This window comes from Mytilus galloprovincialis, chromosome 9 (assembly GCF_965363235.1).
Source record: "Mytilus galloprovincialis chromosome 9, xbMytGall1.hap1.1, whole genome shotgun sequence".
In the NCBI taxonomy this organism is placed as follows: Eukaryota; Metazoa; Mollusca; class Bivalvia; order Mytilida; family Mytilidae; genus Mytilus; species Mytilus galloprovincialis.
Window position 1 is genome coordinate 84765141 of NC_134846.1, and position 12865 is coordinate 84778005.

The following is a 12865-nucleotide window of genomic DNA, read 5'->3' on the forward strand; positions in this document are numbered from 1 at the left end:
TTATAAGATTATGTACTATGCCCCTCTGCCATGGTATGTAGGGCGACAACAAAATGTAAGTATATATTTCAATTTATATATCTATTTAAATTGTGGACCATGAAAAAAAACCAACACAATTTGATAGAAAAAAATATCTGTTTAATATATTAATCAATTGTAATAACCATAACATATGAGCTTTAAAGATACTGAAATTCATTGTGTATCTTAAAAACCACATAATCATTTATTTTCACAATTCCTCATTGTCGATGAACCAAAATCAACCCAGACTTCTTCACGATTCCTTCTATACATGTACAATGAATCAATTTTCACAATTATAAGTATGTATGGTTCTGTTAAGATGGTCCATGTGTAGATCATTTTTTCTTGTAGTTGTAGAATCCTTCTCCAGATTTAGCACCAAGTTTGCCTTCAGCTACATATTTATTCAGTAAGGCACTAGGTTGAAATAAAGGATTTTCTGGATATTTTTCTGCCCATCCTGTAAAAAAATCATTTATTAACTTGGTTTTCATTGAATAAATCTGACGATGATGATGTACCATAAGTTTGTGATATGTTTCTTGCATATGTGATTATTTTTAATATAGATCTTATACATGTACCGCCATCTTGGATTTCAAAATATTAGTACACAATCAGTCTAGTTTTTTGCTTAAATCTGCAAATTTTGAGTAAGACTGGCAATCAATGTGAAATAAAATTGAGAATGGAAATGGGGAATGTGTCAAAGAGACAACAACCCAACCGAAGAGTGTAAAACAACCGAGGGCCACCAATGGGTCCTTTATACAGAGAGAAAATCCTGCATCTGGAGGCGTGCATAATCTGGCCCCAAAACAAAAATATGTACTAGTTCAGTGATAATGGACGTCATACTAAACTCTGAAATATAATGTGAAAGACTGTTTATTTGAATAAAGAAATAATCTAGATTTTGGCATAGTATAAGCAGGTGCTCTGCAGAAAGCAGCTTTACACGACCGCAGAAGTCGAACCCTGAACAGTTGGCACAAGTATGGACACAACATTCAAGCTTCATACAACTCTGAATTTGGATTGCTATCAAATTTTTGACATAATATGAGTTTCTGACACAAAACAAATGACAAGATTGTACAAATCTATTACGCAATAATATGCAATTAAATATTTCTTCTTTTAACTTTTCAAAAATTTAGAATTTGAGAAATTTGAAAGAAAAAATTTGAAAACAACTACCACCCCCCTTTTTTTTTGCAATTAGTCCAAAACCCGACATTTCTTTATACTTAATATACAAGTAGTGTAAGGGAGGTAAATCCGAACATACCCAACATTGCATGTTAAACGTTTTAGAATTAACTCTCTTACACTGTTTTTAAATTGTCTTAATTGTCCATTGACCAGAAATACTTAGTTTTTCCCCTTTTTTGCCCCTAATTCTGAAACATTTTGAGCCATAACCCCTTAAAGTCATTACTAACCATCCCTTCATGGTATTGAAACTTGTGGTTTAATTTCAGAGAGATTCATACACTTAAACATAAGTTATTGTTTGAAAACTACTAAAATTATTATTTTGGGCCCCCTTTTTGGTCCCTAATTCCTAAACTATTGGGACTGTAACCCCCAAAACCAACCTTCCTTTAGTGGTATTGAACCTTCTTGTAAAAAATTATATAGAGATCCATACACTTAAACACAAGTTATTGTCTGTAAACTAGAAAAATGCTTCTTTTTGGCCCTTTTTTGGTCCCTTTTTCTCACATATTTGGAAAAATTAACCCCAAACTGAATCCCAGCCTTCCCTGTATTATATTGAAACTTGTGGTGCAATGTCAGAGAGATCCATACAGTAACACACAAGTTATTGTCTTGAAACTGAAAAAATGCTTGTTTTTGGCCCTTAATTCCTAGACTGTTTGCCATATAACCCCTTAAAATAAATCCAAACCTTCTACTTAAGGCATTAAACATTGTGGTACAATATCAGAACAATTGAAATACTAATACACAACTTTTTGTCCTGAAACTAGATAAATGCTGTGTTTGGCCCCTAATTCCTAAATCTTTGGGACCATAACCCCCAAAATCAATCCAAAGTTTCCATTTGTGGTTATAAACATTGTGTTAAAATTTTATATTTCTTTTTTCTTATTCAAAAGTAATTATCCGGAAACAATCCGTCTTCCGACGACGCTGACAACGAAGACGACAACAATACCAATATACAACCCAATTTTTTTTTTAATTTTTGCGGTCGTATAAAATTCTATCTGAGAAAATATGTATTATAAATGATTTACCTTAAAACAAAATATACTATTTTTCATGAAACTAAAAGAGATGAATAGTTGATGCATATTTTGATTAAAAATGGCCAAATGTGAAACTATTATCAAATTATTAAATTGCAATGCCTAACAAAACTTATATAAAAAATTTAAATTATTTTCTTGACAAACCACATTATATATCCTTAACATACCATCAAGAATAAACTTCATGGTGTCTAGTCCAACATAATCACTAAGTTCAAATGGCCCCATGGGATATCCAGCACCTAACTTCATAGCTGTGTCCACATCTTTAAAGCTTGCATCACCTAAAATACAACTCAGATAGATGAATTACCAGCACTGTATCAAAATTATAGTTATATGAAATGTATAACCAGCATGTCACTTCAAGTATGTGTCTGAGTAATCAAAATCAGATATCCAAAATCTGTTACAAAGTTAGGATTACGGTATATGACAACATAAATGTACAGAAATATAAATAGGGATAAAAAATGTTGTAAATATTTTATCATTCCATGTTGCTAAACTTCTTTATTTGAGAATTGAATGCTTCTTTTTGTTAATTCATTTGGGTGTGAAAGCGTTGACCGAAGTACATTTTGTATGAAGCGCTTCATTCTAAAAATGTACGCACGGTCAACGCTTTTACAACCCTATGAAGTTACAAAAAGAAGCATTCAATACTTTACTTATAATTACATTTTTTAGCTATGATCATGAAAACATGAATTTTATATTATTTTTTGTTTAATTCACCTGTGCACTTTATTGTGGGACCACGTGTTATCATGGATGATAAGTTTTATTGAGTGATGCAATTGCTGAAGGAATATCACGTGATGTGCAATAAGCCAATCAGAATAAATTATCATAATGAAACATACATCTAATGTAATTATACAATAATACATATATCTGTTTCTGCTCATTAATTAAGTCTTGAATATTCCAATGTTTACCATATTTGGGCATGTATAGTCCGCACTTTTTTTCCTTAAATATGTAGTTTGTACAAGGGGTGCGGACTATACACAACTATAGACGGTTTTAGAAATTTACATAAATTATAAAAAAATAAATTTTTTTTTTTTAATTTTCTTTTTTTCTGCATTAATAATGTATATTGAAAAAGTTTATTATATTCACTTCATTTAATTCGATCTTGAGGGGATGAAAAGGGGGTGCGGACTATACATAAATGCGTACTATACACGGCCGAATACGGTAATGCCAAAAAAACATGCAAAGAATTAATTATACATACCTCTCTCTACCATTCTCATTGCTTCTATTGTGTATGGAACTAAAAGTCTGTTTACTATGAAACCAGGTGTATCCTGAAATGTGAATCTTTTGTTAGAATTGTAATTTTTTACAAATGGTTTACTGAGGAGCAGCACTATTTCACAATGTTCTAATAGTAGAGATATATTAAAGGTGAGTGGAATAGCCTTATATTTAAGGATCTAGTATAATTTCTAAGTTAAAAATAGTACAAGAGAGTGAAGACTTTAATGATTCTGATTGAATTAATTGTCAAAATTCTAAAGATTATGGTTTTCAATACAGGTATCACATAAACTATAAATTGACATTGAACCATGCAAATAAATTCAAGGTCATGAAAACCTTGCTCCATGAACATATATATATTGTTTTGTGTATTGTCTGAGAAACCAATAGCACTTAACAGAAGCCCTTGTGTACAGATACAGACTGACTGCTAATTAACCAATTAATAATTTTGCATTGCAAAAAATTCCCATTAAAGAGTTATAACAAATATTATCATTTGCTTAAAGAACATGGAAAGACACAGACTTTAAGTTTTAACACCCAAATCTGAAGCGGGACATACTGGTTTAGGTGAGTCCATTCTATACCCTAGTCGACCCTAGGAGTTTAAACTAACTGTTCTGCAGTGGATATTATGTACAAATTATCTTACCTTGCAGTCAACTGTGGTTTTCTTCATGGCTTTACCAAAATCTGATAATTTGTTGAATGTTTCATCACTAGTAGCTGGTATCCTTACAACCTGAAATTAAAAACAATGAGGTAAGATACAAAAGCCATTCTTAAAATTTCTTCTTAAAAATACAAAACTAAACATTTTCAAACATTTAATAGAGAATTATTTAAAGACCCTTCGTGAAATACTTTATCATTTGGAACTTAATAAGTTATCTAAAGAAAGTCCTTCATAAAATATATAAAAAAATGTATTCATTTGGATCAGCAAATGACAAATATTGAAACAAGAGAATATAACTGATTCTAGTTGATACAAACTGAACCTGCAGACGTTTTTTTTCTTTATCAATCCAAAATATTGCCCATTTATTTATATTTGTAAGATTATGTTTTAGTATCAAAAGTCATTTGATACAGGATGTTTTTTCAAATGCACAAATATGCATAAGTCAGGGGAGAGAATAGACTACTTATAAAATGCAGTTTACTAGTCAAATCTTTAAATTGAAATCTGAGGTCAAAATGAAAACTTATAATAAATGACTTGACTATACAATGAGGATCAAACAGCACTGTAAATACTTTCTCACTTACCTCTAATAATTTCATCATAGGAACAGGATTAAAGAAATGTAATCCTCCAAATCTGTCTTGTCTTTGTGTAGATACTGCTATATCACCGATCGGTAAAGACGATGTGTTACTGGTGAATATTGTGTGTCTAAAAAATATAAAACATACCTCAGCATCATGTAAATGTACATATTTTTTTTTCATTTGCACTCTGTCATTTGAGCTGTCAGATTTTTGAACATAAACAGGGGCATAAAAACCAACATGACAGATAGCAACTAATGAATTACAGGCTCCTGACTTAGGACATTATGATACTACTACTGGTAAGTACTGGCATAAATAAGAAAAAAAAACATATACAACAAATTTTTGAGAACCTTTAAAAATACATGCAGTAGTGTATTTTTAGACAGTCATTAAACCCCTTCTACTGCAATTCAGTCTATCAGAATAATATATGACATTAATGAATCTAATATTCAATTAGCAGGTATATCAAGTGATTAGGATGGAGAGTTGTCCCATTGGCACTCATACCACATCTTCTTATATCTATGTAATAAGTGTATTTTACTTACTGTGGTGCTGCTTTGTCTAGACTAGAAAACAACTTCTTTTTAACATCAATATTTTCTACAATGGCTTCTATAACTAAGTCTGAATTGGCCACAGCTGCGTCAGAATCTGTTTGTGTTGTAATTCTTCCTAATATATCTGATACAAACTGTTCTCCACCCTAAATTAAACAATCAATAATGAATTAACCATCACTAGCTTTTATCATTAATCATGTTAATCTTTTATTTAGCCCTGGTTTGGTATATTTTAGAATTAACAAGTTAATGATCAAGATAAAGTGAAATATACATGGTAAATTGTATATATGGCATTGTATACCAACCTTAGTCCTTTTGGCAGATATTGGTTTCTCTGGTTTAGTTAGCATATGATATAAATTTTTCATGTATTAACATTTTCTTAGCATATCTCTGGTCATTACTGGAGGAAAGATGTTTCATTGGCAATTATACCCATGATATCTCCTGATTTATATTGAGATCATGAGATGTATAATAATCGCCTTGTTTTTTATGATTAAATTCCCATAACTCTGGAAAGATTTATCTTAAATTAATCAAAATCTATCTTTAAAAAATATCATCAAATGTGGATCTCATATTTCTCATGTTTCTATTTGTGTCACTGCTTTTTATTTCATTCACATTCATCAATGTTCACAGTCCTCATATGTCAGGAAAAAATATTTTTAAGAAGTCATAATGAACATTGCAAAACATAGATTCATATTTTTTTTCTTTTCAATAGGTTACAACTGCCATCTTTACTATTCGTTCTCACCTTTGGATCCTCAGCAAACTTTTTCTTGACCACTCTCTGTAGACTTTTCTGTATTGATGCCTTAGATTTACCCAGAATATCATCTGTCTGGTCAACCATAACAACCTGGTGCCCTGTTGTAGCTGCTACCTAAAAATACAAATTTTGAACTTCATTGATTTTCTCATAAGGAATAATAAATGTTACAAATAACCTGTAAAGATGGCAAGTTACGCACTTAAGGACATTTTTATTTTATTTTTCTGCAGACTTAGCTTTTTTTTTTATCACTGTGTATAACAGTATTGTCAATCTTGGTTACTAATAATTGTTTCTCAGTCACTGAATGTACATGTATGATGTTGTTCCATACTGGAGCAGATGAACTGGTTTGTTTACATCAATTTCTAATGGCACCAAAACCACATGACACATTGAATCTATATATCCAATCTTACTCTAATTACTCTATTGTCAATTAGTTGTTATTTTAGTTTAAGGCAATTATATTAGTTGTTTGTATTTCTTTCACAAAAGAAAAAGACGTAAGGTGCTCAGTGTTCTCCCCAGGCCGTTTTAGCGTCGGGATATTATTTTTCTCGTTCCTAAATTTTGAACTTTCATCTTATTACCACTTATGATCATAAAAAAATTTATCACTTTTAATTGTAATCCCTTCAAGTCGGACAATAGAGGCAATTTAGAGTGGTTAAATAGGTGTTAATTGCCCTTTGGGTGATAACTGTTTGGATACGAATACCCCAAGCTGTCACTTTGACATGATTTTAATACCACGTGGTTTGCAATCGGCAAATTTCGACAAGGAGAAAAGGTAATCAGAAAATCATAAAAAAATCGAAATATATGTTTGCTAAGGGGTCATCCATAATTGTCAACCATTTTCCAAAGTGTACAAAACGTACACTTTTTCAGACCCCCCACCCTCCCTCAAAAAGTGTACATCAACCATTTTCAGATTTCAAGAGAAGAATCAGTCATTCTTAATAAAAAGAAGATCCTGTCTATTATATTTTAGTTTAATATAGAAATTTGCATTGAAAAAAAACTAAAACATATCTGACTGTTTTATTTGATGACATCTATCTGTGATGCTTGTGTTTTGTCAGAATAAAGAGTACAAAGATTAGTGTTCCCCTATCACACAGTGGGAATGGTAACTCCAATAAAAAAGGGCACTTAGAGCATGCAAAAGATTAACAAAAGGGCACATAAATTATGCTAAGAATCAAAGAAAGGGAAATGCATGGTTATATTGCATTGGTAAAGTATGGACTGACAGTTGTTGATGGAATCAGAGCTCAAGACAGCAATCAATAAAAGTGTAATGTTTAAAACATTTTGAGTTTTTAAATTTCCTGTCTGTATTTCTATTTAAAAGGTCCCTGTAAATATGCCATTCATGGCACTATTATCGTTGATGTATATATACTGTAACATGTACATATATTGGATATTTTTTAAGTGAAAGTTAAACTTCAAATAGGGGTGCTCCTAATTAAAGGAGGCTTATACTAAGAAAAATAAGTTTACTTCCGGTTTACTGGTTTACTATTTTGGAATGCATTACAAGGAAATTAATCGAAAGACCAGTTTAAAATCTTTTCACAAAATGGTGTCTTGTCAAAATCAAAACATTCAAAGAATTTAGTGTTTCCATCAATTTTGTTTATTAAACAGAGTAGAACGATAACGATAACGATCTATAATAAAGCAGGTGCAATTGACAATCGGGGGTACTGAAAATGCTTGCAATAATTTTACTAGTTCACATTTTTGAAAGATTTAGTTTTCATATGATTTGATCTTTTAATCGTTCAATCCCGATTGAGTAGAATTATGATATCGAAATCAATATCATCAAGTGAAAATAATAAAGAAGAGATAAGAAGAGAAACACACCGAAGCCAATTCTCGATTTTATAAATCGACTTTCCCTACAGAAACGATATAAATTCCGGAAATTAAAAACAAGAGGCTCTCAAGAGCCTGAATCGCTCACCTTAATTCTTTTGGTTAAATCTCTCATCAATGATTATTTTGGCTTTTCAATTTATTTAAATGTTTTTTGGATCGTCATATTTTCTTCAAAAGCCAAAAAAAATAATCATTTTCTCCTATGTTCTATTTTAGCCATAGGAGCTATGTTTCTTGACAAACAAGGAAATAAAATATAAAATTTATACTAGATACTCTGAAACTCATTTAGCCTAAGTTTGGCTGAAATTGATACAGCAGTTTCAAAGGAGAAGATTTTTTTAAAGTAAGTCAACATGATGAACAAATTGTGAAAAAAGTCTTTAAAGGGCAATAACTCCTAAAGGAGTCAACTGACCATTTCCGTCATGTTGACTTATTTGTAAATCTTACTTTGCTGAACATTATTGCTGTTCACAGTTTATTTCTATCTATAATTATATTCAAGATAATAAACAAAAACAGCAAAATTTCCTTAAAATTACCAATTCAGGGGCAGCAACCCAACAACGGGTTGTCTGATTCATCTGAAAATTTCAGGGCAGATAGATCTTGACCTGATAAACAATATTACCCCTGTCAGATTTGCTCTAAATGCTTTGGTTTTTGAGTTATAAGCCAAAAACTGCATTTGACCCCTATGTTCTATTTTTAGCAATGGCGACCATGTTTGTTGATACATTGTAGATCAAAACTTCGGATACAATTTATAAATAAGATACCCTAAGGAACATTCAGTTAAAGTTTGAAAGTATTTGGCCAGGTAGTTTCAGAGGAGAAGATTCTTGAAATAGTTTACGACGACAGACGACGGACGACAGACGACGACGGACGCCAAGTGATGGCATAAGCTCACTTGTCCCTTTGGGACAGGTGAGCTAAAAAGCGTACGGTAAAACTGTTGATTTTTTAACCCCCTCCCCCCAAGTGTACGTTTTGTACACTTTGGAAAATGGTTGACAATTATGGATGACCCCTAAATGAAAATTCAAAGAAACAAACAATTTTTCCCTTTTAAAATGAGGTTGAGTCTTATCTTTTTGCGACTTTTAATATATTAGTATTACTTTCTTTCTCTTCCTATTACTTTTTGTAAATCGAGAGTGAAAATTTTGATTTTGGGCTAAATAAGTTTTGTACTTTCTTAAGAAAGTGATCAAAATTGGCTTGTGTATATGTTTCATCCATTTAATGCATTAAAAACGCCATATACATGTATGCATTCCCAATCTCTTGTCAAACATTGTTTATTTTCGTATTTTTCATTGCTTTCGGCGGCCATTTAATATTTAAGTGTAAACTACTGATCGGAACCGGACCAGATATAACAAAAATCCGCATTTTACAATAATAACTACATATGCACAAATGGCACAGTAGACAGAAAACAATGATACCTTAAGAGAAAACTAAGCGTTAACAGACTACTTGTAGATAACTTTGTTAAAAATATATCATTTTGTAAAAACTGGGACCATGAACCAATATGTTTCAAAGACAAGAATTTTTTCTATTCAAATTTTTTATTAAGAACTCGCGTTTTTCCTACATATTTAGCGCAATTGTATCTATGCAAGTTGCACTATAATAAACCATTCATTCATTTAGCTGGGTATAGGTAGGGTAACTGGAACCACACATATATTTTTATTTAGACTATTAAAGAGGAAAAAAATAATTCTGGAACTATAAATGAATATAGTAAACATAAACTGAAAATACTGTTATCATGGTTATAGTTTAATTGTATTCTCAGTTATGAATTCAACAAGATAAAAAACAAAGAATAGGGTGGAATAGAATATTTTATTTACCAAATAAGGGCCTATAGCATACAAACATTTTAATACATTTTGTAATAAACAATAATGTATATAACATAAAGGAAATAAAGCGTTGCCACGACACGATAAATTACATTGAAAAAAAATACGATTTATTTTTTACGCCAAATGTGATGCTATCCAAAATTTCTGGGGAGAACAGTACTGGTGCTGGTCATTTTGAAATTCTTAAAAGTGATTTGTCTGGCATGTTTAGACTGCCAATAAGAATGATGACACTTAATGAAATGTAAACAAAGCAATGGAAGCCAGAAGAGGGATTTTCTGAAGTTCTGGAATGTTTTTGGGCATTCAGAAGTCAGGTGAAACAGCTATTAGAAAATTAACATTTTTGAACAATACTTGAATATAATGAAAAAATCTTTAGAAATGTTTTTTTTTTATTTAGATGAGTAGAAAAATGTATCCTGCACTTATTTTGTACGCTGGTTAAGGATTATATATGTACCCATGTGTTGATTTAATGCTAAACATATGAAATTTTTATGGAAAATCCACAGCCTTACCCCTTGTACATGTTGTACTCTAATACAGCTTTTTACTGTATTGGCCCTGTATTATATTTTTGAAATATAATACAAATGTTTTTTATGCATAACGATACCACCAAATTTACGTAAGAAAATTGAAACTGGAACTGAAAACCAATGGGCCAATACAGCTTTTTACCTTATTGGCCTTTTTTAAATAGAGAATAATACATGGCAAAATCCGTATCATATGTCGTATCATCCCGAGACATCAATATCAGCCCAAGGGCCTTTAGGCCCGAGGGATGATATTGGTCGAGGGTGATACGGCATGTGATACGGATTTTGCCATGTATTATACGCTTTATCATATATTTCAACAGAAGAGTATTATATTAAATGAACTGTTTTCTGATCCATAGCACTGGGTTACCTTCAGTTTTGCCTTTTGTTTTGTTTCAAAGCCTTAAATAACTGCTCAATTATTTATACGAAGCACCTGGGTTACCTTACAATCTGTTGTTTTAAAAATATTTTGTTTATTATTGTATTTTTTTTAGTGTTTTGTATTTTTTATAGTTGCATTTAGTGTGCCAAAAAATATGTTGTGAAAACTTGATGTTCGTGACGTCACACATACAATATGGAAACTTGACGTTCGTGACGTTACATACCAAACAATGACGTCATTCAAAAAATTGACCTATTTTGAGGAAATTTTTTCTTTAGGGAAAAAAAACCCAAAAAACTGACTTTATGTTAAAGAAAAAAAAAAAAAAAAAAAAAAAAAAGGTATGCGATACGGGTTTTACCATGCGATACGGGGTATGCGATACGGGTTTAGCTATGCGATACGGGGTATGCGATATAGGGTAGGTGATACAGACTGGAAAAACGAACATTTATTAGATATACAAAATAGCTGTATTTTGTACTAAATATATGATAAAAAGCAATATCAAATCTTTATATATCGACAGAGGAAGGTTTTCAGTATTGCACATGCTGATTTATCAGTATTAGGGCTGATTTGCTCATATCATATAATTATTTATCATATATTTAGTACAAAATACAGCTATTTTGTATATCTAATAAAGGTTGTTTTTCCAGTCTGTATCACCTACCCTGTATCGCATACCCCGTATCGCATAGCTAAACCCGTATCGCATACCCCGTATCGCATGGTAAAACCCGTATCGCATACCTTTTTTTTTTTTTTTTTTTTACATAAAGTTTTTTGTTTTTTTTTTGCTTAAGAAAAAATTTCCTCAAAATAGGTCATTTTTTTAATGACGTCATTGTTTGGTATGTAACGTCACGAACGTCAAGTTTTCATATTGTATGTGACGTCACGAACATCAAGTTTGCATATTTTTTGGCACACTAAATGCAACTATAAAAAATACAAAACACTCAAATAAATACAATAATAAACAAAATATTTTTAAAACAGCAGCAGGCAAATGGTAAGGTAACCCAGGTGCTTTGTATAAGCAGTTATTTTAAGGCTTTGAACCAAGACAAAAGCAGAACTGAAGGTAACCCAGTGCTAATCTATCGGGATCAGAAAACAGTTCATATAATATAATACTCTTCTGTTGAAATATATGATAAAGCGTATAATACATGGCAAAATCCGTATCACATGCCGTATCACCCTCGACCAATATCATCCCTCGGGCCTAAAGGCCCTTGGGCTGATATTGATGTCTCGGGATGATACGACATATGATACGGATTTTGCCATGTATTATTCTCTATATAACGAACCAACATGATGACAGATTATAGACTACGGTAGGATACATGTAATTTCTTTTGCAGGAAAGTTTGTACTCAAGTAGTTTTTGTGCATTCGTTCTGAGCTGTCATTGTAGACCGTTCAAGTTGACTTTTTAGCTAGAGCCTAGACTTATTAGTTTAAATTTAATAGTTGATACAAGTTGACTGGAGACGAATTGACTCAGGGCCGAGTTGTCCTGCATTTAAAGCGCACAAATATTGTGTTCGCCAAGTTCAATTGATTCCTATCTTTATAAGTTTTTGTTATTTCAGAGAGGCATGCACATTTAAACTTTCAGCTTAAATATTCAGTAAGGTCCAAAGGTCGTTGTAATGATATTTAACAAATAATTGTTATACTTGGGCTATTCCTGATCCCATCAATCCTCCACCAATAACTGTTACAGTTTTTATAGCATTTTGCCTGCTCGATGTGGTTGCAAAAGACCTCACAGTTGTGCGAAATATTTGAGCCATTTCGAGAGGACTATGTCAGCTTGCCGGTCAGAATAGTATCGGTCTTGGTTTTAGCTGGTAGACTGGTTCCTTGTTTCCTATAACGATTACAGTATAATTTTGCTATATTTTG

General features: G+C 31.7%; 1 protein-coding gene across 1 annotated transcript; it reads right to left on the bottom strand.

The window, feature by feature from the left end:
• Positions 1-119: 119 nt before the first annotated feature.
• Positions 120-12833, bottom strand: LOC143046202 (hydroxyacyl-coenzyme A dehydrogenase, mitochondrial-like). Its single transcript, XM_076219241.1, has 8 exons — positions 12637-12833; positions 6204-6332; positions 5423-5580; positions 4863-4989; positions 4243-4332; positions 3559-3631; positions 2480-2596; positions 120-490 (listed from the first exon to the last, which is right to left on the bottom strand). Exons 1-8 carry the CDS (start codon positions 12751-12753, stop codon positions 366-368), a joined length of 936 nt encoding a protein of 311 aa, XP_076075356.1. The 5' UTR covers positions 12754-12833; the 3' UTR covers positions 120-365.
• Positions 12834-12865: the final 32 nt, after the last annotated feature.